Source organism: Triturus cristatus, chromosome 9 (genome assembly GCF_964204655.1).
Source record: "Triturus cristatus chromosome 9, aTriCri1.1, whole genome shotgun sequence".
Lineage (NCBI taxonomy): Eukaryota > Metazoa > Chordata > Amphibia > Caudata > Salamandridae > Triturus > Triturus cristatus.
This window is the reverse complement of record NC_140592.1, coordinates 411,197,747-411,221,871: the sequence shown is the minus strand read 5'-3', so window position 1 is coordinate 411,221,871 and position 24,125 is coordinate 411,197,747. Positions and strand designations below refer to the sequence as shown.

Below are 24,125 nucleotides of genomic sequence, written 5' to 3'. Positions count from 1 at the left end.
AGGGTCATAGGTCAGAAGGACTCCAATGGGAGTCACTCTCATAGGGGACAATGGTGTCCACCATTTTAGGGTTGACAACCTCAGTGTGTAATGCCACCGGTTCCGTCAGGCGCCTTGTACATAGGTGCCAGGAACTTGGTGAGCAACTGAGCGTCAAGGAGCATCTAACCCCATGGGACAACACACAAAAAGGTCCTGGTAGACAAATAAAAAGCGACAAATTTTAGGAGGCACGGGGGGAAAAAAATAAATCATGGTGTGAGGGGACTCTCAGAAGCAGACATGTCTAACAGAGTACAAAAATTTCAGTGATCAAACGTTTGTTCGTTGCCAGTGTCTCAGTTGAAGCATGTTCTGTTTTGTAGCCCAGCTCTAGAATCAGCAAAATGTTAGGCATTTTGCCAGGATAATTCGTGAACAGTGCTGTTTGATTATTTCAAGTTTGCTTAATGTAGTATGTCTGCTTCTTAACAATTGCTCTTAATTTTCTGAGTGAGTTTGCTGTTGCTTGCTTAAACATATGTTTCTCTCTGGCATGTGAGTTAATAAGTTTTTTTTTTTTGTTTCCCCCCTTTTCTTTTAGGCTTCAGTCGTGGTGGAGGGCCAGGCAACTACAATACCCAACCGAGCCGATGGGGAAATGACAGTCGGGATGACGCTGGCGGCCATGGTGGCTTTGATTCTGGCGGCCGTGGTGGCTTTGATTCTGGCGGCCGTGGTGGCTTTGATTCTGGCGGCCGTGGTGGCTTTGATTCTGGCGGCCGTGGTGGCTTTGATTCTGGTGCCCGGGGTGGCTTTGACTCTGGTGGCCGGGGTGGCGGTTTCAGTTCTGCTGGCCGGGGAGGTGGCTTTGATTCTGGAGGCCGAGCAGGCGGTTACGATTCTGGGAGCCGGGGTGGCGGCTACGACTCTGGGAGCCGGAGTGGCGGCTACGACTCTGGCGGACGGGGTGGCGGCTACGACTCTGGCAGCCGTGGTGGTGGCGGCTATGACTCTGGCAGCCGTGGTGGTGGCGGCTATGACTCTGGCAGCCGTGGTGGTGGCGGCTATGACTCTGGCAGCCGTGGTGGTGGCGGCTATGACTCTGGCAGCCGGGGTGGTGGCGGCTATGACTCTGGCAGCCGGGGTGGTGGCGGCTATGACTCTGGCAGCCGGGGTGGTGGCGGCTATGACGCTGGCAGCCGGGGTGCTGGCGGCTATGACGCTGGCAGCCGGGGTGCTGGCGGCTATGACGCTGGCAGCCGGGGTGCTGGCGGCTATGACGCTGGCAGCCGGGGTGCTGGCGGCTATGACGCTGGCAGCCGGGGTGCTGGCGGCTATGACGCTGGCAGCCGGGGTGCTGGCGGCTATGACGCTGGCAGCCGGGGTGCTGGCGGCTATGACGCTGGCAGCCGGGGTGGTGGCGGCTATGACGCTGGCGGCCGGGACGGTGGCTATGACTCTGGCGGCCGGGATGGCGGCTTCAGTTCTAGCACAAGAGGTAGTGGTTATGAATCTGGCAATAGAGGATTTGACTCTGTTGGCCGAGGTGGTGGCTATGACTCTGGCCGAAGTAGTGGCTATGACTCTGGCAGCCGGGGTGGCGGCTATGACTCTGGCAGCCGGGGTGGCGGCTATGACTCTGGCAGCCGGGGTGGCGGCTATGACTCTGGCAGCCGGGGTGGCGGCTATGACTCTGGCAGCCGGGGTGGCGGCTATGACTCTGGCAGCCGAGGAGGCGGGTTTGAGACTGGCAACCGGGACGGGGGATATGACTCTGGCAGCCGTGGAGGCAGTTATGACCGAAATAGCCAGCCTCAACAGAGCTACAGTCCTGTGCGTGGACAACCTTCACAGAGTTACAGTCCAGTTCGTGGTCAGAGTGGATACAAAAGTAGTAGCACATCAAATACTTCCACTCCTGGTGCTGCGTCCAGCTACAACCAAGGACAAGTAAGTAATATGCTTTTTGTAGCTTTTTTGTTTTTATTTAGAAGTGTAAATCATACTGATAAATACCAGTGAATGTTAACATGCTAGGCTAGTAAACATTTTCCAGCAGAACACTTCCGAGTATAAAATGTCATTGATTTTCATACACAGGATCTTATGCTGTTGAAATATTTAGCAAATACGAGATGATGGACGGAGTGCTGAAACTTTTCAAACACCCCCCACGTCATCGTTCATTAGCTCACTTCGCCACCCCAGTTCAGACACAGCTATACGCAAATCAGTCTTAACCCTGTGCCTCATGGAAACAGTCCAGCCCGTAACTGCCAAGCCATGTCTTCCTTGGACCCGAAAGAAGCATCCTGGGACAGGTTTCTGAGTAACACCTCATCATCCATGCTTGAATCCAGTGGCAAACTGAGCAAGGGACCCACGGCTGGGCATACCCTACCAAATTTGGGTGAACAAAGCAAACCCAAGGAAATGATGGACAGAGTGCTGAAACTTTTCAAACACTCTCCTCCCATTCATAGATCTGGGTTGCATCCATCATCGTTCTTTTTGCTCAGTTCGCCACCTCTTTGTGTTTGAGTTGAAATACTTAGACCATTGATACTTTCAAGTATTGCCTGGGGGCCGCACGCAACCCTCTTGACCTTCACATGTGGCCCCATTGTCAACTGGGATGCTGTGAACTAGATTCAGCACGAACAATAAAAAATGTCAATAAACAGGCAAGTATTTATTTGAATATTGGTGTTCAAGCAATGAAGTAGGTAGGGAGTCCTTTACTGCTTAACTTAAGGAACATCTTCTGTTTTAAAAGCAGCCAAAACCAGCAAAAGTGTAAAAATGACAGTTTCTACAAAACTCAAAAAATGCATTTAATTAACATGCAGGACTTTTTCACCTTAGTACATCAGATATAAGTGCATTGAAAAGTGTTCATTTAAAAGTGATATTTTTCAGACATTAATTTAGAAGCATTCATTGTTGCTCCCCACCACCCAGCAACAATACCAATAGTAAATTATAGAGGTAAGTCAGGAACCCAGGCCACATAATGAGTGCCCATAACTATTATACATGAGCAACATAGTGTATTAAATCAAGCCCAGGAGAAGGTTTTGTACAGCATTCATCCTAAAGTCGTGTATTTTAGGTTCAAGCTTGATTTTTATTGTTGCAAAACCCAAGCATACATTAGCCTGCAAATGAGAGCATTATTGTGCTCACGATATTGTCATGTTAAGAGATGCAACTGATTAACACCAACATCCACCCATCCCCCGATTGTGCTCACCATCCACCCCTCCCCCGGTTGTGCTCACTTCTCAATCAACAGTAGGGAAGCAAGCAAAGAAAAGGCAGCAGTACATGAGTAGATTCTCTCGTGGGGTGCTGTCTCAGATAATGGGGACAAGTCAATTCTATGAATTGTTGAGAGAGCAGTGCTATGAATGGTTGCCAAATCTTGATAAGAGTCCCCATGCATGGTCCGTGCCAGTTTTACCTTTCATGGGACATGCCAGATGCGATGGAGCGATTCCAAAGAGCCTGCAATCTTCTCCATCCAATGTGCCAAAGTTTCCTGATGTGCTGCCCCGAGGGAGAGGCCGATGTGCTGGCCTCTGTGGGTTTTGAGTGGATTTGGAAGCCCCAGATTAGTGTAGGCCAGAAAACAAGTTTGTGTGTAGATGTGTCCACATCAGTCAGAATTACCTCCCAAAATTGAGATGCCTGGTGAGAAGTCATTTTTCATATTTAGTCAAGTGCCTCTCTGCTACTTCCTATACTGAGGGTTGCATGAGCCAGTGCCTGATTTATAGATAATGGAGCCTCTAGATCTCTTGGAGTTTATAATCCTCTTGTAGTCAAAGGTTAGGGGGTCCGTCCTTGTCAAAAAAATGTCTGATAGAGCGGCAGCTAGCCCCCTGCCAAGCCTGACCATGGCCCTGTCAAGTCCCCGAATAAAGTCTGTTTCCGACAACTAGGGTTAGTGGGGAAGGGAATGAAGGAAGACCCCTATGTACCGCCTGACTCCCACACCTTCAAAACCGATCTGGCTATCAGGAATATGTATAAGCTTGATGGGTGTTGAGCCTGGGGCAAGAATGGGATCTGCCATGGCAGAGTTCCCGTGACGGCCCGATCAATAAGTAACCAATGCTTCTCTGACTCCGCTATAGCCCAATCAAACAAGTAACAGAGCTGCGTAACATTATCGTAATGGAGTAGACTCTGGACACCCAATCCCCCTTCCATTGGAGGACGCCAGCTACACAGTTGCTTCATACAAGAGCGTCCGGCCCAATCCGTTGGGCAAGACCCCCTGTGAAAGGGGGGGGGGGTTGGAGAGGGAAAACTTGGAATAAGAAAAGAGTCCATGGGAGAATAGTCATCTTAAGGTCCACCACGCGGCCTATCTGGGACAGAGGATACATTTTCCAGCAGGTCAATTCAGCTGTTACTCGCTGAGCAAGGAGCTGATAGTTGAGATTTTTTGGGCCCTCTAACGTCCTTGCCAACTGAATCCCCTGATAAGGGATTGCCCCAGCCGTTCACCGAAGGGGGTATCCCTGAGCGAAGGTTTCTGGCAGGACTGCAAGGTTAAGGGCTTGTGATTTAATATGGTTCAAGTTCATGCGAACGCCTGAAGCCTCGCCAAACTCCCCAAGGTCCTTCATGAGGAACCGAAGGGCAACCCCATGGTTGTCCAAAGCCACAACAACATCATCAGCATATAAGTTGATGACCTGTCAACCTGCCCACCTCTGGCCGAAGCGCACACCAGTGATATTAGGGTGAACTTTCACCCTTTGGACAAATGGCTCCATATAGAGGGCAAATAACAGGGGCAACGGTGGGCACCCCTGGCGTATGGGAAATAAAATGGAGCTCATTCTATTTACTCTGACAGACTCACTCTATCCGAATATGGCCAGAGCACGTGACTGAACGCCTTCTCGACGTTAATATAGAGCAGCATGATCTTTTGCAGCGGTTGACTTGGTCTATGATGTGAAGGATGCTCTTTGTGTTATCAGCACATTGCCTCTGAGGGATAAAACCCACCTGGTCTGGAGCCACCAGTCCAGGCATCGGAGGTGTAAGGCGGTCTACTAGAATTCCAATATATAGCTTAGCATCGACATTTAGCAGTGATAGGATCCACACTGTGACCTTTTTTCCTGCCTTAGTATTTACTACAATCGATGCTTTCATCAACGAGGGTTGGATCGTGGTAGGCCCCTGTGTGGACAGGGGCCAATGTGACACAGGTTTTGTGGTAAAAAAAAAAAAGACATCCATCTGGACCCATGGATTTTAAAGGTTTTCTTCCTCGAGATGGGCGTGAGAACTTGGACTATTCGGATTGGGCAATTAAGTCCGGGCACCTATTCTTCAGTCAGGTGGGCTGTGTTGGATCGTTGGAGGTAGAGGGTGGGGTTGTCTGCAGGGAAAACCTGTGCCGAATAAAGATCTTTGTAGAAGTCCCTAAATCTAGAAGGAATAGGACCATCTCCTTCAACAACCGCACCCTCATTCAATAAGGACTGAAACTCCGAGCACAATATCAGCCTCTGGGAGTCTATTAGCTAGCAACCTCCCATGTGTATTCCCTCCCAAATAAAAAGCATGTTTTAGGCGAAGTGAGGAATACTCCGCTCTATCGATCTTGCCCAGCTAATTGTTTTGTGGCAGCTTCCAATTGACACAATTCTATGGGACCCTGTACAGTGATAAATTCACCTCTGATAACCGCTTTCAAAGAGTTTTGCACCAGTTGTATAGTGACGTCTGGATTGTTGGCACAAAGATCCGTGATTGCCTTCTGTTTCTGCCGGACTACAGCTGGTCTCTGCAGTAGGGTTTCCCTGAGGCGCCATGGGCCGGGGGGCGACTTTTTGGGCTTTGATAGTGTAAGATCTAAGGATACAGCCAAGTAAAGCAATCTTCATTCTATAGCCACCGCCGGCAAAAGGTCCCTGGAGCCCAAGACATGCGTGTGGTAATAAAAAGAATAGTCCCTAGTTTGTGGACGATGCTCTCGCCACATATTCCTCAAACCCATCTCCCGTATCCAAAGGGTGCAGCCTTTTGACACTTCTCCCGCCCTTCTCTCCATGCAGATCGAGCGGTCTAGATCATTGTGAAAAACCAGATTAAGATCACCCCCACCAAGGAACAATCTTATCCTATGCTGTTGTGGTTTTGGCTGCCGCCCTCCAAGAACCGTTCCTGTCCTTCATTAGGTGCGTTTATGAAACCAATTTGTGGAGGCCCAGCTGTACCCAGTGGACAAGCAAGCAGTCCCTTATTTCTACTAGTTTGGTGCCCAGCCTCCCCTGAAAAGATCTTCAGACCAGTATTGCGCCCCAGCTCTTGTGTGCAATGAACGGAAGTTATTGGTGAGGGAGGACCCTGGTATTAAGCCTGTGCCAATCGCCCGCCGCCAGGTGTTTCCTGGAAAAGGCATATATCTGTGTGTCTGTTCCAGATAGTAGAGGATAGCCCGCCTCCTAACTAAGTTATTGAGGCCTTCATGTTAAGGGTGACCACTCTCAATGTATTATGAGGCATGGAGTTGGTAAATAAGTCGCCGATTCCTGGGCCCTCAACCCACTCCGCCCGAGGTCTGCATCTGGAAAACCACCTCCATTTGATGTAGAGACAATTTGTATTGTGAATGTTGTGTATGTGCGCACCCCTAAAACGAAACAAAAAAATGTTCCTGAAATGCAGAGGACACTGAGCAGCGCCAGTGCCTATCCAGCGTAAACAATGTGAATGAAGGCCATAGGTGGCGCACCTCCAGAGCTAGCCCTTCCACCTCCCTGGCAGACCCCCTCCCAGTTTTAAAAGGCAATTTGAAAGGCCCTGGCAGTTTTAAGCGATCACCTGAGTCACCAGTTCTTCAGATACCTTCTCTCCAGAGCCATTGTAGCAGTCAGGTCTGGAAATTCCAGAACGGGACAAATTTTGCCGCCACAGAGATGGCCTGTTTCTCCGTGCTCCTTAGCAATCAGTCCACAGTCTGGACACCTCGTTACCCTCTATCTGTAGTAGCTTGCATGCTTCTGCAAGGGGTTCGAATTTGCTGAAGTTTCCATTCTCATCGGAAGATGATGTGAAAGGGGTGCCCCCAGGAGTATGGAGTGTATTTATACCGTTAAACGGCAGTCTTCTCTAATGCTATGGGAGAGTGGTCTTGGAATGGCTGTATTGGGTTGCCTAGGATTGCAAAGGTTGTAGACCTGTGTCCTTATGCAGAATCTGCTCTTTTATAGTAAAGTCGTGAACACAAACTAAAATGTCAACCGTCCTTAAACTAGAGGCAAGTATCTCTATTTGTTACCATGCCGTTCTCCTTCCGTGAGCAATATTACAATTGCATATTAAGAATTAATTCTAGTTTTATACTGGTAAAGACAATATTTTTTTCGTTTGCACCAACAGTTAGCGCTGGTCATCTTTTTTGTATGTGACAGTCTTTACACAGTGAGATACCTGAAATTGTATCTAAATGTGACCAACAACCACCTTTAAAATAAGGTCTTTTCCAAATGACGTGCTGCCTGGTCTTGTCTAAATGCAGTGCTTTCTGTTTAGCCGGTATTACCCTTTGCTGCATCAAGGCCAGGGGGAGTCTAGATTTCTTGAGGACTGGCTAAAACTGCACTACTCCTTACAGAAAGTTAGTTAATGGTTACCTAAATGAGTTCCTTCTAGACATACGCTCCACCAGAGAGCATAGTGGAAGCCTAATTCTGGAGAATACATTTCAGAGTTGCTCACTGTCTAGATTCAGAGCATACACCCATAAAAGGTTAGCTAAGTTCAGTAGTTTTTTAAGGCAAACTTTTATTTGAAAGTATCACTTTTGTAATTTTGGTTGGTGCTGAGGTGCAAGAATGAATGTGTTTTTTTTATAATGTTTATTCTTTCTGTATATTTTTTTCTGCAGCCAAGTTACAGTCAAGGCTATAACCAGTCAGGATACAGTCAGAGTGGAAGCAGTAGCTACAGTGGAGGAGCTGGTGGTTATAGTCAAGGTTACTCCCAGCCACCCCCTGCCGGTCCTCCTCCTCCAATTTCTGCGAGTGCGCCACCTCAAGCACCTGCCGGAGTTCCTCCACCAGCCTCTGCTACTGCAGCAGCACAGAGCTACAGCCCAGCAGGCTATAACCAGCAGTATCAACAGGTAGTTGAAATAATATAGACTCTAAAGTTTTGTTTTTAAACTGGAGCTTGTGCCGAGTCTGTTGTAATTGCTATGCTAATAGGTTTTTAATGAATATTCTGTGTTCGAGGCATGTGTGCTGCTGAATTCATATCTGTGCATAGATCGCCGCCTAGTGTTGGGTCCGGATGATTGCATATTGTTGTCCTGGAAGAGTCTTCGAAGTATCACGAGATGGGTGGCTCCTCCCCTGGACTACAGTGCGCATGGGCATCCCCTCCATGTGAGAAAGTGGCTCTGTATATACTGTTCCCTAATAGGTACAGGGTGTACAGAGTCCACAGTCCCCCAGAGGCTGATAGAGGTCAAAGTTAGGTATGACCTTACTCTCAAAAGTGGTAGCTTGGTCGAGCAGTAAGGCAGTACCAGAGGACAGTGTAAAGCATTTATTGTACACACTCAGTCAGCAAATGGTTTCACACACTCAATAACTGAACTCTAGGCCAATGATTTGTATATATAAAATATATGCTTGTTTTATTTTTAGAACCACAAAGGGGGTAAAAATATACTTTCTCAGAATGAGAGGTTGAATATAAATACTTTTGTTTTAAGCAATAAATTTGTGTAAACAGTCACAGTTGGTTGCAATAAACAATCCTATTTCCTAAACATAACAATGCATTGAGCTCAATGGTAAATTCAGGTTATTTGTAATAAATTACTTTTCAGATTACTTTTGGAATTCCAGGTCTGGCTCCTAGAACCAGCCTGGGGTCAGTATTCAGAATCAAGTGATGAAAGTCGACTTAACTGTAATGATTTTTAAATAATATTTAGCTATTTCACAAGTTAGCACTTAGAAAATATTTCACAGAAAACATTCAATGGATCTCTATGGCAAGAAATTCAAATTGCAGGTAGAGTACTTTATCGTTACTTTAGTAATCCAGGACTGGGTGTCTAGACCCAGGACTGGGGTCCTTATCAAAAGCAGGTAAGTAATTTCGTTTGCAGAAATGGTACGATTTAAAAAGAATACTTCAAATTTGCAAAAGTAGACACTTAGAAGAAATTTCACAGAAAAGCAGACAATGGTTTCCTATGGGAGAAAAATGAGTTAGAGGTAAGTATAGTTGTGAACACTTTTTAGAGTCAGGGCTGGGCACCAAGATCCAGCACTGGGAGCTCACCTAGGAGCAGGTGAGTAAATTCGTTTTTGTCACTTGGCTGATTTTTGGTGAATTTTTGCAGTTTTGAAAAGTTCACACTTAGAAGATTTTTGAAGAAAAAGCTAGTCAATGTTACCCTATGAGGAAAATGAAGTTAGCGGTTTAAGGGTAAGTACTCGACTGGTAGTGGTGAAATTCCGGGCATGGACTCAGGGGTCCCCCAGTGTCAGGTAGGTACAGTTGGTTCACCCTCAGCGGTTTCAGGACGGCCGGGTGCAGAGAGAGTTGGGCCCAATGTTATCCTATGAGGGATAGGGGGGCCTTGGTTGGTGGCTGCTGTCTGGCAAGCCACGTGGCTGTGGGAGCTGGGCTCCTGGTCACTTACTCAGGGCAAGTGGGGAAGTAGGTTAGTGTAGAGAGGGCACTGCCAGGGCCACTCGGGCGGCTGGGTGCAGGGTGCTTTTGAGCCTTAGGGCGCTCAAAGGAAATCAATGGGAATGTTCCGGTTTGGAAAGAGGCTGCAGGCTCGGGGACGAGGATGTTTCAGGTGCCACCACCACTTCGAGAGGTAAGTTGGGTAGTTGTAGGTTAGGTGGGTACCCCGGGATTGGGCACAGGGGGTCGCAGGGCGCCGGGTGCAGGGGTGCCTTTTGACGTCGGGAATCTTACCCTCTGGTTGATCGAGGCTGGGGTGGCACTTGGTTCTGAGGCTGCAGGCTTCTTCCGGGATGTCGAGGGGGGTCCTTGGGTGCCGGACTCTGGGTCACAGTCGCCGTGGGGTCGTCCTCTGGGTCTTTGTCCACTCCGGCACTGGCCAGGCTTGGCTAGTGCAGAGTGTGTTGGGTCCGCGGTCCCGGGCTGGTGCCAGGGATAGCAAATAGGTTTCTTGAGTAGAGCCTCTACTCGTGGGAGTCCCAGGGGCTTAGAGCTAAAAGGTAGCCAGGTCCTCCGGGGTTGGTGAGGTTGCTGGCCGCGAGGGATGCCGCGCTGGTGCAGGTTCGAGAGTCGACAGGCCGGTAGGGCTGGGGCCAAAGCAGTTGGTGTCTTCTCTTTTTAGCAGCTGCAGGGCAGGTCTTTGTTCTTCTTGCTCTTCTTGTCGTTTTCTATCTGGAATCTAAGGAAGGAAGGTTCAGGGTGCCCCTAAATACTAGATTTAGGGGAGTTACAGGTAGGTGAAGGCCAGGGACCAATGGGTCCTTGTCCTGGGGTGGGTACACCCCCTATCCTGCCTCTCTCCTGTGGGAGGGGGGCAGTAGCCTAATCCTGATAGGGTAGGGCCTCCCATCTTCAAGATGGCGAGAGCCTGGAGATGTGCTTCACCTCGCCTCCCCCACCTGTGGGGTGGGCAGGCTGGCACATCCCCTGTCCTTGTATGGGGTTTCCGGCCAAGCTTCCCGCCAGAGTGGGGGGTTGCAGTGGCCTGGGGAAACTCCAAATGGCGGCATGCCTTTGAAGCTTCCCTTTGCTCATCCTGGGGGAGGAGATTTCTCACCTCACCCAGGATGTGCATTGTTGCAGGGGCTCTCCCACCCAGGGGTCCAGCAACGTGTCTGCTGTGTGGCAGCCTGGGCAGCCTCAGAGCAGACGTGGATTGTAAGTTAGCTGTAAGGGGGCATCTTCTTAGATGCCCTCTGGGGTGCTTAGTACATTAAATCCTACACTGGCATCAGTGTGGGTTCAATGTGCTGAGAAGTTTGATACCAAACTTCCCAGGCTTCAGTGTTGCCAATATGGTGCTGTGGAGCTCGTGTTTGACAAGCTCTCAGCACCATGTATTCTTAAATGACAGCACTGCACTTACAGTGCCCAGGAATGGACCCGGGTACTGTAGGGGCACAGGGCTCCTGCTCCTGTGCCCACACCATAGGCGTAATGCACCCAGCTAGAGGGGTGGCTGACATATGCCTTGGCAGTGTAGGTGATGGGCATGGTACACAGTGATGTGTGCCATGTCGACTCTTTGTTTTGTCCTGCACCCAGACACTCAGCCTGCAAGGGCAGTGTGTGTGTGTAAGGGTACAGGGCCTCTGAGGGTGGCACAATGAGTGCTGCAGCCCTTAGAGGCCTTCCCTGGCCACAAGGCCCTGGGTACCTAGGGCACCATTTACTAGGGGCTGACATGTGGCTAGGGTTTGCCAATTTGGAGTTTGTGTGGTTTAAGGAAGGAACATAGGCCCTGGGCACCTGATTGGCAGGAACCCAGGGTACACTCAATCGAAGTACATTCAGCAATTTAGCAAAAAGTGGGGGCATACCATGCAAGAAAGATGGCACTTTCTCACACTCCATCCTTAGATTGTTTTTTTTCCGCCATTGGGTTCGGATGTCCTAATCTTAACTCTTTGAGTATTTAGGAAAAACTTTATGTTCGAGGCATATGAGTTGCAGATTGTACACTTAGCATAGATCGCCATCTGGTGTTGGGCCCGGATGTTTGCAGTTTGTTTTTGTTCTTTGGACAGTCTTTGGAAGTCACGAGTTCGGTGACTCCTCCTTCGGTCCGTACTGCGCATGGGCTTCGGCTCCATCCTCAGATTGTTTTTTTTCCGCCATCGGGCTCGGATGTGATACTTCGTGCTCCGGCGTCGAACTTCTACGGTTCCAGCCTCGACGGAAAATCCTCGTTTTCTTCGAGTTTCTTCATCATCATCTTCATCTCTCGAAGCGGCACTTTTCTCCATCCCTTACATCGGCACCAGCCTTCGGGCCCTCCTCGACTCCGGTCCCGGCCGATGGAAAGTGCCCAAATGTGGGTCTAAATTTCCCCACACCGACCTCCATCAGGTGTGTAACCTTTGCCTCTCTCCAGAACACGAGGCCAGAGACTGCCCCGCATGCAAGTCTTTTCGATCAAAGAAGACCATCCGGGATCGAAGAGCTCGACGCACCATGGCGCACTCATCGTCCGCAGCTCCACCGGACATCTTCAGAGACGGCGCCGAAGCTTCAGGGCAACTACACACCGAGCAGGAGGAAGACGTCGTCAGCGCTTCCGAGGCCGACGACTCCGACGTGGAGGACATCACACCGGCGCAGCGGGTCGTGAGTACTGTACCCCCTCCCACCCCCGCGCACAAAACCAAAGAGACTCAGGTTACACCCTCGCCTGCTGGCCTGGCTAAAACCAAGCACAGAGCTTCTATCACCCCACCGTCGGGCCCGGTGTCGAAGCCTCCAAAGTCTCACGGCAGCTCGGGATCGAGCCAGCCGACGCCCGGTGCCGAAAAACAGCATCCGGCACCGAAGAAAGTAATACCCAGCTCGACTCCGAAGCCACCGGTGCCGAAGCCTGGACTCTCGGTGCCGACCAAACACAAATCCGTCGGCACCGACGCTCCGGCGCCGAAAACTCCCGCGGCGCCGAAAAAACCGGAGGCCCCAAAAAAGCATGGCGCACAGAAACCATCAAAGCCCTCGGTTCCGAAATCATCGGTGCCAACGGACGATTCGGCGCCACTGGCTCTGTTTACACCATACCCTTTACAAAAGACTCTGTCTAAAGATACAAAGACTGGGCTATTGACTTTATCAAGAAAAGACGCTTTGATACTCCGGCTCCTCCTCCACCACCCAAACGGAAGGACTCTGCTACTTCTCCCCTCAGAGTGCCCTCCCCACTACCTCCTCCACCCCCTCCCCGGTCTCCGCCACCTTTACCTCATTACTCTCCGACCCCAGATCCGGACGACGGGGACCCGGACTATGACCCGGTGGACGCCCCAATGGACCCCACTCCATCGGGGACCCCAGACCCATGGGAAGACTACCACAACCCTGATATACCTGATATGCCTCAGGACGACCTATACCCATCCAGGCCGTCTCCTCCAGAGCACTCCTTAGGGTTTCATCATTTAGTGCAGAGAGCAGCACACTACCATGGGGTGGACATGCACAGCGAACCAGTGGAAGACGACTTCCTACTGGACACATTTGACATACAGGACAAATCCACATCTATTTTGCCCATGCTTAAGGGTGTCACCAAGCATGCCGCAGACCCAGTCAGGGCCAGGGTACTGAACCCTAGAATAGAGAAAAAGTACAAGGCGGCACCCACAGACCCTGCATACATTAAGGGCCCTGCTCCCTTAGATTCCCTAGTTGTCTCTACAGCTAGAAAGCGGCTTAACTCCCAGTCCTCAGGAGAAGCCCCACCGCCAGACAAGGAATCGAAACTTCTAGACGCGTCTGGCAAACGCACCGCCTCTCAAGCTGCAAACATGTGGCGCATTGCAAACACACAAGCGCTACTTGCGCGCTATGACAGAGCACACTACGACGAACTTGAGGCTCTTATGCAACACCTTCCCGAAAAACACAAGCGCAGGGCTCATGAACTAATACAGGAGGGTAAACTAATTACAAACACCTCCATTAAGTGTGCCCTCGATGCAGCCGACACTGCTTCTAGAGCCATAAATACCAGTGTCCTGCTTCGTCACCATGCCTGGTTCAGGATCTCAGGGTTCAAGCCTGAAGTCCAGGCGTCCATACTCAATCACCCTTTTGACCAAAGGTAGACGAAGCGTTGGAAAAGATGAAAAAGGACACAGACACAGCAAAGTCTATGGGGGCACTCCAAACACAGGCCTCCAAACGTTCCTTTCGACGCTCCTCCTTTCGTGGCACAGGCAGAGGCTTCTCCACCGATAGCGCCTCTACCTCCTACAAGTCCCCTCCTCAAAATACCTTTTCTAAGGGCAACCAAAGGGGTGGTTACAGAGGCAACAACAATAAGGGTAGGGGCAAAACTAACACCACCCGTTCTGCCACCCCGCCCGCACAATGACTTCCCTCCGCTCCCCCCAGACCATCTCACTCCGGTCGGGGGCAGACTACAAAACTTTATCCACGTATGGGAGTCCATAACATCGGACCAATGAGTGACCCAAATCATTCGGTCAGGGTACTGTCTCGAGCTAACATCCACCCCACCCAATATCCCACCAAGGCACCGTCCAATGTCTCAAGAACATTCCACACTGCTCAAACAGGAGGTACTCTCCCTCCTCCAAAAACACGCTATAGAGCAGGTCCCCGTCAATGAGCAAAATCTAGGGGTCTACTCCCTATATTTCTTAATACCAAAGAAAGACGGGACCCTCAGGCCCATTCTGGACCTCCGGCCTCTAAATGCCTACATATATTCAGACCATTTCCACATGGTCACACTACAACAAGTCCTCCCGCTCCTCTGTCAGGGAGACTTTCTCACTACCTTGGATCTGAAAGACGCATACTTTCACATTCCAATACACCCCTCTCACAGGAAATACCTCAGGTTTGTGGTGGACGGGCAGCATTACCAATTCACGGTTCTCCCCTTCGGGGTCACCACGGGTGTTTACCAAATGCCTAGCGGTAGTAGCAGCACACCTCAGACGTCAACATATTCACGTCTTACGACTGGCTGATAAAAGCCGTGTCCTACCACCAATGTGTACAACATACAAACGGCACCATCCAACTGCTCCACCAGCTAGGCTTCACGGTGAACTACCAAAAGTCCCACCTCATACCATCTCACACAAAGCAATATCTCGGGGGCCACTATGGACACCTCCAAGGGTATTGCCTATCCAAACTCAGCCAGAATCACAAGCATTCAAGCCTTACGCAAAACATTCCTTCCTCAACACTCTCTTCCAGCAAGAGTGTTTATGAAGCTCATAGGAATGATGGCGTCTTGCATTTTCATAGTGCCCCATGCAAGACTCCACATGCGTCCACTTCAAGAGTGCCTAGCACAACAGTGGAACCAGGCCCAGGGTCAGCTGACGGATCTGGTGTTGGTGGACGGCCGCACACATCACTCTCTGCAGTGGTGGAACACCACAAACCTTTCCAAAGGGCGGCCGTTCCTGGACCCGGTTCCTCAGGTGATTCTAACAGCGGACGCATCGCTCTCTGGCTGGGGAGCGCACCTCCTACACCTCACAATGCAAGGTCTATGGACGCCACAGCAAAAATCGCTCCACATCAACCATCTAGAGCTCTTGGCGATCTTTCTAGCCCTAAAATCTTTCCAAAAACAGATTTCGGGCAAAGCAGTCCTCATTCGCACAGACATGACTGCAATGTATTATATCCAAAAACAGGGGGGGGCACACTCTCCCCAGCTCTCCCGCTTAGCCCAGAGCATATGGAGATGGGCAATTCCCCAAAACATCTTTCTCCTGGCACAGCACGTTCCAGGCGTACAAAACACCATGGCAGATCTGCTCAGCAGACAAACGCAACAACTACACGAATGGGAACTGCATCCACAAGTTCTTCACCCATTCTTCCAACAGTGGGGGCATCCTCAGATAGACCTCTTCGCCACCCACGAAAACAAAAAATGCCCAAGCTTCGCCGCCAGATACCCACACCCATTGTCCAAGGGCAATGCGATATGGATGAACTGGTCAGGCAGATTTGCATACGCCTTTCCACCTCTCCCACTAATTCCATTAGTGGTAAGGAAGCTACAACAACACTCCCTCACACTCATTCTAGTAGCTCCAACGTGGGCCAGGCAGCCGTGGTACACCACACTACTACAACTATCAGTGGTACCACATCAAAAACTGCACCTATCCCCATGCCTCCTAACCCAGAACCATGGAGAAATCAGGCACCCGGACCCAGCTCAGCTCAACCTGGCGATCTGGCTCCTGAAATCTTAGAATTTGGATACCTTAACCTTCCCCCTGATTGCATGAACATCATCATGGAAGCCAGACGTCCTACCACTAGAGCATGCTATGCCGCAAAGTGGAAAAGATTTGTAATTTACTGCCGTAACAATACAATCAACCCTTTAGATGCATCCATACAGCACATCATATGCTATCTGCTCCATCTTCACAGGTGTAACCTGGCATATTCATCCATACGCCTACACCTAGCAGCGATCGCTGCTTATTTACAAAACAGACAGCATTTATCACTCTTCAGAGTGCCCGCTATTAAAGCCTTTATGGAAGGCCTTAAACGAGTAATTCCTCCCAGGGCACCACCTTCCCCCTGTATGGAATCTAAATTTAGTTCTTACACGGCTAATGGGTCCGCCCTTCGAACCAATGCATAAATGTGAGCTACAGTTTCTCACCTGGAAAACAGCTTTTCTCATAGCTATTACTTCCCTTAGAAGGGTTGGTGAAATACAAGCGTTCACTATACAGGAACCCTTCCTACAAATACATCACAGCAAGGTCATACTTCGCACAAATCCGAAGTTTCTGCCCAAGGTCATTTCCCCCTTCCATCTCAATCAATCGGTGGAATTACCGGTCTTCTTCTCGCAACCTCAATCTGTTGCAGAGAGGGCCTTACACACACTCTATGTTAAAAGGGCCTTGCTGTACTACATACAAAGAACGCAACCTTTCAGGAAGACTAAACAACTGTTCGTTTCCTTCTCTCCACCACATAAAGGCAACCCCATCTCTAAATCAGGGATAGCTAGGTGGATTGTAAAGTGCATACAAATTTGCTATCAAAAGGCAAAAAGAACATTATCTGTTCCGCCTAAAGCCCACTCTACAAGAAAGTTAGGGGCTTCTATGGCTTTTCTAGGGAATATACCCTTAGATGACATCTGCAAAGCAGCCACATGGTCTACACCACACACCTTCACAAAACATTACTGTGTAGATGTGCATTCCAAGCAGCAAGCTAGGGTGGGCCAGGCTGTACTAAAGACACTTTTTCAAACCACTGCAACGGATACCGGTGGTCGCCGCTAAGGTTGGGTACTGCTATATAATCTATGCTAAGTGTACAATCTGCAGCTCATATGCCTCGAACGGAATATGCTACTTACCAGTATGCATCTGTTCTTGGCATGTAGAGCTGCAGAGTTGTACACGCCCACCCGCCTCCCCGGCTACCTGTATCCGTTCCAGTACATCTTATTTAGATACAACACACATGGGTTTCTCACTGTTATTACTACGCTCCATCAATTCCCTGTTGGCGAAAAACAATCTGAGGATGGAGCCGAAGCCCATGCGCAGTACGGACCGAAGGAGGAGTCACCGAACTCGTGACTTCCAAAGAACAAAAACAAACTGCAAACATCCGGGCCCAACACCAGATGGCGATCTATGCTAAGTGTACAACTCTGCAGCTCTACATGCCAAGAACAGATGCATACTGGTAAGTAGCATATTCCTTTTATTAGGCCAAAAGGCCTTTAAACTCGTCGGTATTGTTTTCGTTCGGCGCCAAGTACTTTTGTCGAGTTAGTTCTCAAGAAGAGCATCGAAGTTAGCCGTTTGCCCTTAGACACCAGAGGCCCGATCGAGATCGAATAGTCCAAAGAAATCGAATAACCCCTTTAAGCGTTGCCCTCTTTGCAACGCTAAGTATGCTCGCTTCGACGTGCACCCAGTGTGCAACAAATGCCTCTCTCCAACACACGACGAAGCCACCTGTATGGCGTGTTCCAGGTTCCGATCGAAGAAAACTCTTCGCATTCGTCGAGCAGCTCGGCTCGAGGCGCAGAAAGCGGCGCCAAACCCGGACAACATCTTCGGGACCGAAGATGAAGAGGTCGTGGTCCTAGAAGTTCAGGAGGGGATATCGGATCCGGCTTCGGAGCGTGAATCCGACTATGATGCCGAAGACGAGCGTCTCGTAGATGAAGCGGAAGATGATGTCGACAAGGTAGGAGACGACGAAGAGACCCTTGGGGCCGAGGAAGATGGCTCGGAAGATGAGCTAGGCCCCAATGTCGGTACAGGGCCCGAAGAGGCACTCGATAAGGCTCAGGTCGAGGGATCGCCACACGGCCTTACCCAAGATATTTCCTCTCGTTCTACAGCCCCGCCTAAAGGCCCGGCTTCGAACTATCCTAAAGAGCCATCGGTATCGAAAGCGCCATCATTCGATCAAGAGATCGAAACTGAAGGCACAGGCATCGAAAGAGAAAATGTCTCTAATCGGCAACAAGGCCTCGAAGCCGTCGGAGCCGAAGACCTAAAAGACGACACCTAAGACCAAGGTCAAGGTGGTCGACCCGAAAAAAATCGGCGCAGAGGATCGTCGATACGGAAAAAGAGGGCGACCCTCAAGAGCCGACCCCTCCCAGTCCTTGTGTCGAAACAGACGTCTGGTACGGGACTCCATGCCACTACAAAGAAGGTCTCAAAGGCCCATGTCGAGTCGACACCACCATCTCCCTTCTTAAAGAAGACGGTGTCGGAGTCGTTATTACGCATCCAAGACAGGGCTTCGCTGCTCAACACAAACAGCCTCGCAGCCGAAAACGGGCAGCACGGTTCAGACCGCGTCGACGCACATCAAGTTCGGATTACCGCCGGCGGTACGACCGAAGCTGTTCGACGCAAAGAAGGGTCCCGAACCGAAGAAAGGTATCGTACCGAGCGCCACAAGGGGTATCAATGGGACAAACAGCTGTTGAAGTACCTCAAGAAGATGAGGAGCCGAGGCAGTTTATCTATGCAGGGACTGGTCAACTTTCAATACATAAAAGAAAGATAGTGCCAGAGAAATCTATGGAGCCATACAAAATTCCATTAGAGAAAAGGAGAACCACATCACCAGTTCTGTAGTAGGGGATCTCTGTGTATAGTCATAATCTACGAATAGTCCCGCCCATGTGCGGGGACCCCAGAGCAATCAAAATATCTCTTAAGCTGTCCTGCATTTGCAAACCTGCAAAGACACTTAAGAGACAGACAAAATAATACAGCCTAAGAACAATATGGCTGCACTGGCCAGCACTTCATCTGAAGTGAACACAAAAGCCAAAATAAAGTTTAAATGTCATTTTTATTCACATCTGACATGTTCCTTTATTGTATCACACTCCCTTCACCAAAATCCCTTTAAACAATAGAGAGAAAGGGGTGGACAGACAAGCTCTATAGGCTGTCATTATGTGTCTGCTAAAAGGATACCGTGCCTTTAAGGAACTCTCCAGAGACCCCCGGTATCCCAGGATGCACAGCCAAAGCAAGTTACTTTCAGTTCTTTTTTCCGGCTCCTGCTAGCAGGACCCTGGAGCTTGAGCTCTACCCTTTTGGGTGGATATTTTGGATAAAAATTGGTTTTTTTGATGAAGTTTGTTCATTCGACGTCTAGAGCCTTTCTCTGCTGCATCCTGCAATTTGGTGCAGTTTGGCCCACTCTTAGCATGGCTTTATTTGATAAATGCCCTGAGTGTGGGAGGAAAATGGCCAAGACGGACCCACATGATGTCTGTATTCTCTGCTTATCTTCACATGTCCCTGCTACATGTGACATCTGCAAGACCTTCTCCAAGAGGACCCTGAGAGACAGGGAGCAGATTCGCCTTCAGGGACAGGAGAAGCAGAGAACAGGTGGGACTTCGGGGCATGGAGGATCTCATTCCCCTTCCTCTGCCCATGCTTCGGCCACTGGAGGGACCTCCGGGCAGAAAAAGGAGCAGAAATGACACCTACCGGCTGGTAGATCGCGTTCGACGTCGAAGGCGACGACGGCGAGAGGTAAAGCACCGGTGTGTTCGCCGTCGATCCAGGGCTCTGGATCCCGGCGTGTTCGACGTCGAGAGAGGGGCCGGCGAGACCTAGGACTAGGTCGCCGTCGAGGATTCCACAGTCGACGTCGACACACCAACGTCGTACCGAGCCCCACAGACAGCGCAGCTCGCCGTCGAGGCGAACCCGCTCGTCCCCTTCGCCGTTAGCTCATGGATCGACGACATCGACGCCGAAGGAGATCGCCGTCAAGGCACAGATCGCCGTCGAGGCATAGATCGCCGTCGAGGCGAAGGATATCGACGTCGAGGGGACGCCGTTTGCGGTCAACGGCGAGGAGAAGCCGTACGAGGTTGACGCTCAGTTCGACGTCGAGGACATCGGGTAACACCTCTTCGGTGATTACGATATCCAGTCGTGGATCTAGGAGAAGAGGGCGCTCCCCCTCATTTACTTCAGCACGGGATAGGCCCGCCAAGAAGAGAAGGGTGGACGGAAGTCCGGACAGTGCTAGTCCGGGTTCTCCTGCAAGGAGTGATGGAACTCCACAGCCTCTCCCTCAGCCACTGCCTCAGAAGCCTCCTACGCCTCCTCCTCCTAAGCGACCTACGCCGCCACCGCCGGTGCCTCAGCTCCCGCCGTCTCCTCGGCTACCGGTGATTCCTAAGGCCCCACGCAGACTGAGATCACGCTCTCGATCTCACCGGAGGTCACGGAGCAGACACAGATCGTCCACAGGGCATGGCCGACGGAGATATAGATCTCGTTCCAGAGGCACGAGGTATACGGACTCTTCTGGCAATGGACGGCTTTCCCCCTCATTGTCGGAAACGCCGCCTACTAGAATCTCGCCGGTGGATGATATTGCCACTTTCCAGGATGTACTGATGAGGGGGGCGGCGAAATTGGGAATCTCAGTGGCAGTGCCGGTTCCCACTACCTTTGTGATATTTGAGACATTGCACAAGGCTCACCTGTCACGCCCCCTCCTTCCTTTGGTTCCAGGTTTGGAGGAACCAGCCATGGAGGTCTTCTTGACACCAGCCGTGGTGAAGTCTGCTCACTCACGGTTGCTGAAAAAGTACAGGGCCCCTGATTCGGACCCGGCGTTCCTCAGGGTGGACCCTCCCCCGGACTCTGTCATTGTGGTGGCGGCTCGGAAACAACACTCCACGACGCCCTCTTCCACGACTCCTCCGGATAAGGAGAGTCGCAAGATGGGACTCCTTGGGGAGGAGAATGTGCTCTACGTCGGCCACGACTATGAAGGCTGCTAGCGCCTCCGCTCTGCTGGGTCGCTATGACCGATTGCTTTGGGACTCCCTGCAACAGTTTGCTGCCTCCCTACCTAGGGATAAACGGGAGGACTTCCAGGAGGTGTTGAATGAGGGCATGATGGTCTCCAACCAGATAATCAGTGCAGCGGGGGATGTATCGTTGCTGGCGGCCCATGGGTACTGTCATGGAGTACACATGAGGAGACATTCCTGGCTGAGGCTTACCTCTCTAAAGCCTGAAGCGCAGCAAAAGATTGCTAACTTGCCTTTCTCTGGCACGACGTTGTTCGGGTCTCATGCGGATGACGAAATGGCCCGCATGAAGGCCGAAGCAGAAACCCTGAAGGCCGTGGGGTTGGAAAAACCCAAGGAACAGAAGAGGTCATTCCGTTCCTATGGCAGGCGTTATTCTAAACAACGCGGCCAAGGGCGTCAGTCTGGTCAACAACACCAACACCAGCAACAACAACAGTTCCCGAGGCAGTCCTTTCAAAAGCGCCAGAGGGGCAGAGGCCAGCATCAATCCTCGTCGGGGAACAAAGGCCCGGCCGGGTCGAAGCCCTGAAAGGTCGCTTCCCCCTCATCCGTTACCCGCTCCGGGGGGGGGGGGGTGCAAGTATTCAATACTACCTGGCAGAGTGGAGAACAATAACTCAGGACAAGTGGGTGCTGAATATTGTTTGCAGTGGGTACAGTCTTCGTTTCACCAGCCCGCCTCCGCAGATTCCAACAGTGCGCTCTCCCTACATGGTGCGAGAGCTCCAGGGGGAGGCGGACATTCTGTTAAAGAAGGCGATAGAAACTGTTCCTTTGAGGCAAAAAGGAAACTGTCTTTACTCAAGGTTCTTTCTCGTCAGAAAAAAGGACAAGGACGAGTTCAGGCCTATTCTAGATCTGCGTCAAGCAAACAAGTGGATCCGCAGAGAAAAGTTCCGTATGTTGTCCCTGCATCAGATTTACCCTCAGTTGCATCGAGGAGACTGGCTGTGCGCCATAGATCTGCAGGACACTTACTTTCATGTGCCGATCGCACAAAAGCATCGCAAGTTCCTGAGGTTTCTGGTGGGCAACAACCATTACCAGTATACAGTACTCCCGTTTGGTCTGAAGTCTGCACCAACAGGACAGCTGCCTTGCTTCATCGCCTGGGACTGCACATCAACATGTCGAAGTCCGTGCCGATCCCTGTGCAGTGTCTCCAGTACTTGGGGGCCTCAGTCAATACTTTGAACGCAAGCGTGTGTCCTTCGGAGGAGAGACGCTTATCTATCCGTTGGAAGGCCCTGCACCTCCTCTCAGCCCACTCTCCTACAGTGAGGACGGTCTCCTCTTTACTGGGGTCGATGGCTTCCTGCATCTTCCAAAGCACGTCTGCATATGAGGCCTCTGCAGGAATGTCTGGAGGATCAATGGGACCAGAGGCGGGGGCGTTGGGAGGACACGATTCATCTGTCCCAACACACTCTACAGTCTCTGAAATGGTGGTGCTCCTCAGAGAATGTTTGCAAGGGGACTCCCTTTCACAAGGATATTCCGGTCCAGACCATAGTGACCGATGCGTCTCTCCAGGGCTGGGGAGCGCATTCGGGCCCTCTTCAGATTCAGGGGATATGGTCACAGACGGAGATGACTTACCACATCAACTTTTTGGAACTCAGAGCAGTACACTTGGCCCTGAAGGCGTTCCATCCCTCCTTCAAGACTAACTCCCTGCTAGTTCAGACGGACAATACTACTACCATGTATTACCTCAACAAGCAGGGGGGCTCCCGTTCACGCACGCTGTCTCGGGAGGCACAGACTATCTGGAATTGGCTGGTGGCCAGGAACCTAACCATCGCGGCAACCCATCTGCCGGGAGTGCAGAATGCCCAAGCCGATGCGCTCAGCAGGCTCGTTCAAGAAAATCACGAGTGGGTGCTAAACGACAACGTGCTAAGAGACGTCTTCGCAGAGTGGGGCACTCCGGATATCGATCTGTTCGCTAATGTCGCGACTTCGCGTCCAGGTACTACCAACCAGGGACACTGGGGAATGCCCTATGGATCAGCTGGTCCAACAGCTTTCTCTACGCCTTTCCACCCATTCCCCTGATTCCGGCGATGCTGATCAAGCTGTCGCAATCCAGAGCCAGGATGATCCTGATTGCTCTGGAGTGGCCGAGGCAATGGTGGTTCACCGACCTTCTTCACCGGTCTGTTCTGCCACACCGGCGCCTGCCGTGTCGGCCGGACCTTCTCACGAAATTCGGAGGACAGGTGGTTCACCCCAATCTCTCGTCCTTGAGTTTGGCAGCATGGCTCCTGAGCTAGTACAGTATGGACACTTGAAACTACCTCAGGACTGTATGGAGATCTTGAAAGAGGCGAAGAGACAGTCTACGAGGACTTCTTACGCCTATAAGTGGAAGAGATTCTGCTTATGGTGCACGGCAAAGGACATTGACCCTACATCCTGTAAAGAAGATGTTATTTTGCCTTATCTGCTGCAGTTAGCTCAATCTGGGCTTAATTTTCAGTCTATTAAAGTTCATCTCGCAGCTTTGACTGCGTATAGGAAGGGCCCTTCCCAAACCTCATTTTTTCAAATCCCTGTGATTAAAGATTTTCTGGAGGGTTTGCGTAAGGTGTTTCCCCCTGTTAGACGACCTTCTCCACCATGGGAATTGAACGTGGTGTTGTCCAGATTAATGAGGGAGCCTTTTGAGCCTATTCATAAGGCTTCGCTGCAGCATTTGTCCTGGAAGGCCGCCTTCCTTGTGGCCATTACATCGGCCAGGAGAGTAAGTGAGATTCAGGCTCTGTGTTGTCAAGAGCCGTATACTGTATTCCATGCTTCTAAAGTGGTAATGCGTACTCATCCTAAGTTTTTGCCTAAAGTGATATCTGATTTCCATGTAAATCAAATGATAACTTTGCCTACATTTTTTCAGCATCCCTCCTCTCCGGCGGAGAGGTCTCTGCATTCGCTAGATGTGCGTAGAGTGTTGAAATTTTATCTAGATAAGACAAAAGACATCCGCAGGTCGGATCAACTGTTTGTAAATTATGGTTCGGTAAGAACTGGTCTAGCTACCTCGAAACAGTCC

General features: G+C 50.6%; 1 protein-coding gene across 2 annotated transcripts in view; it reads left to right on the top strand.

Annotated features, from left to right (window-relative positions):
* HNRNPUL1 (heterogeneous nuclear ribonucleoprotein U like 1) overlaps positions 1 to 24,125 on the top strand; it is a 95,688-nt gene that overhangs the window by 34,050 nt on the left and 37,513 nt on the right. For both annotated transcript variants that reach the window (XM_085625283.1, XM_085625282.1), the window contains exons 14-15: positions 584 to 1,932; positions 7,901 to 8,137. In XM_085625283.1, the coding sequence (XP_085481409.1) occupies positions 584 to 1,932; positions 7,901 to 8,137 (1,586 nt within the window). The remainder of the gene's footprint in view (positions 1 to 583; positions 1,933 to 7,900; positions 8,138 to 24,125) is intronic.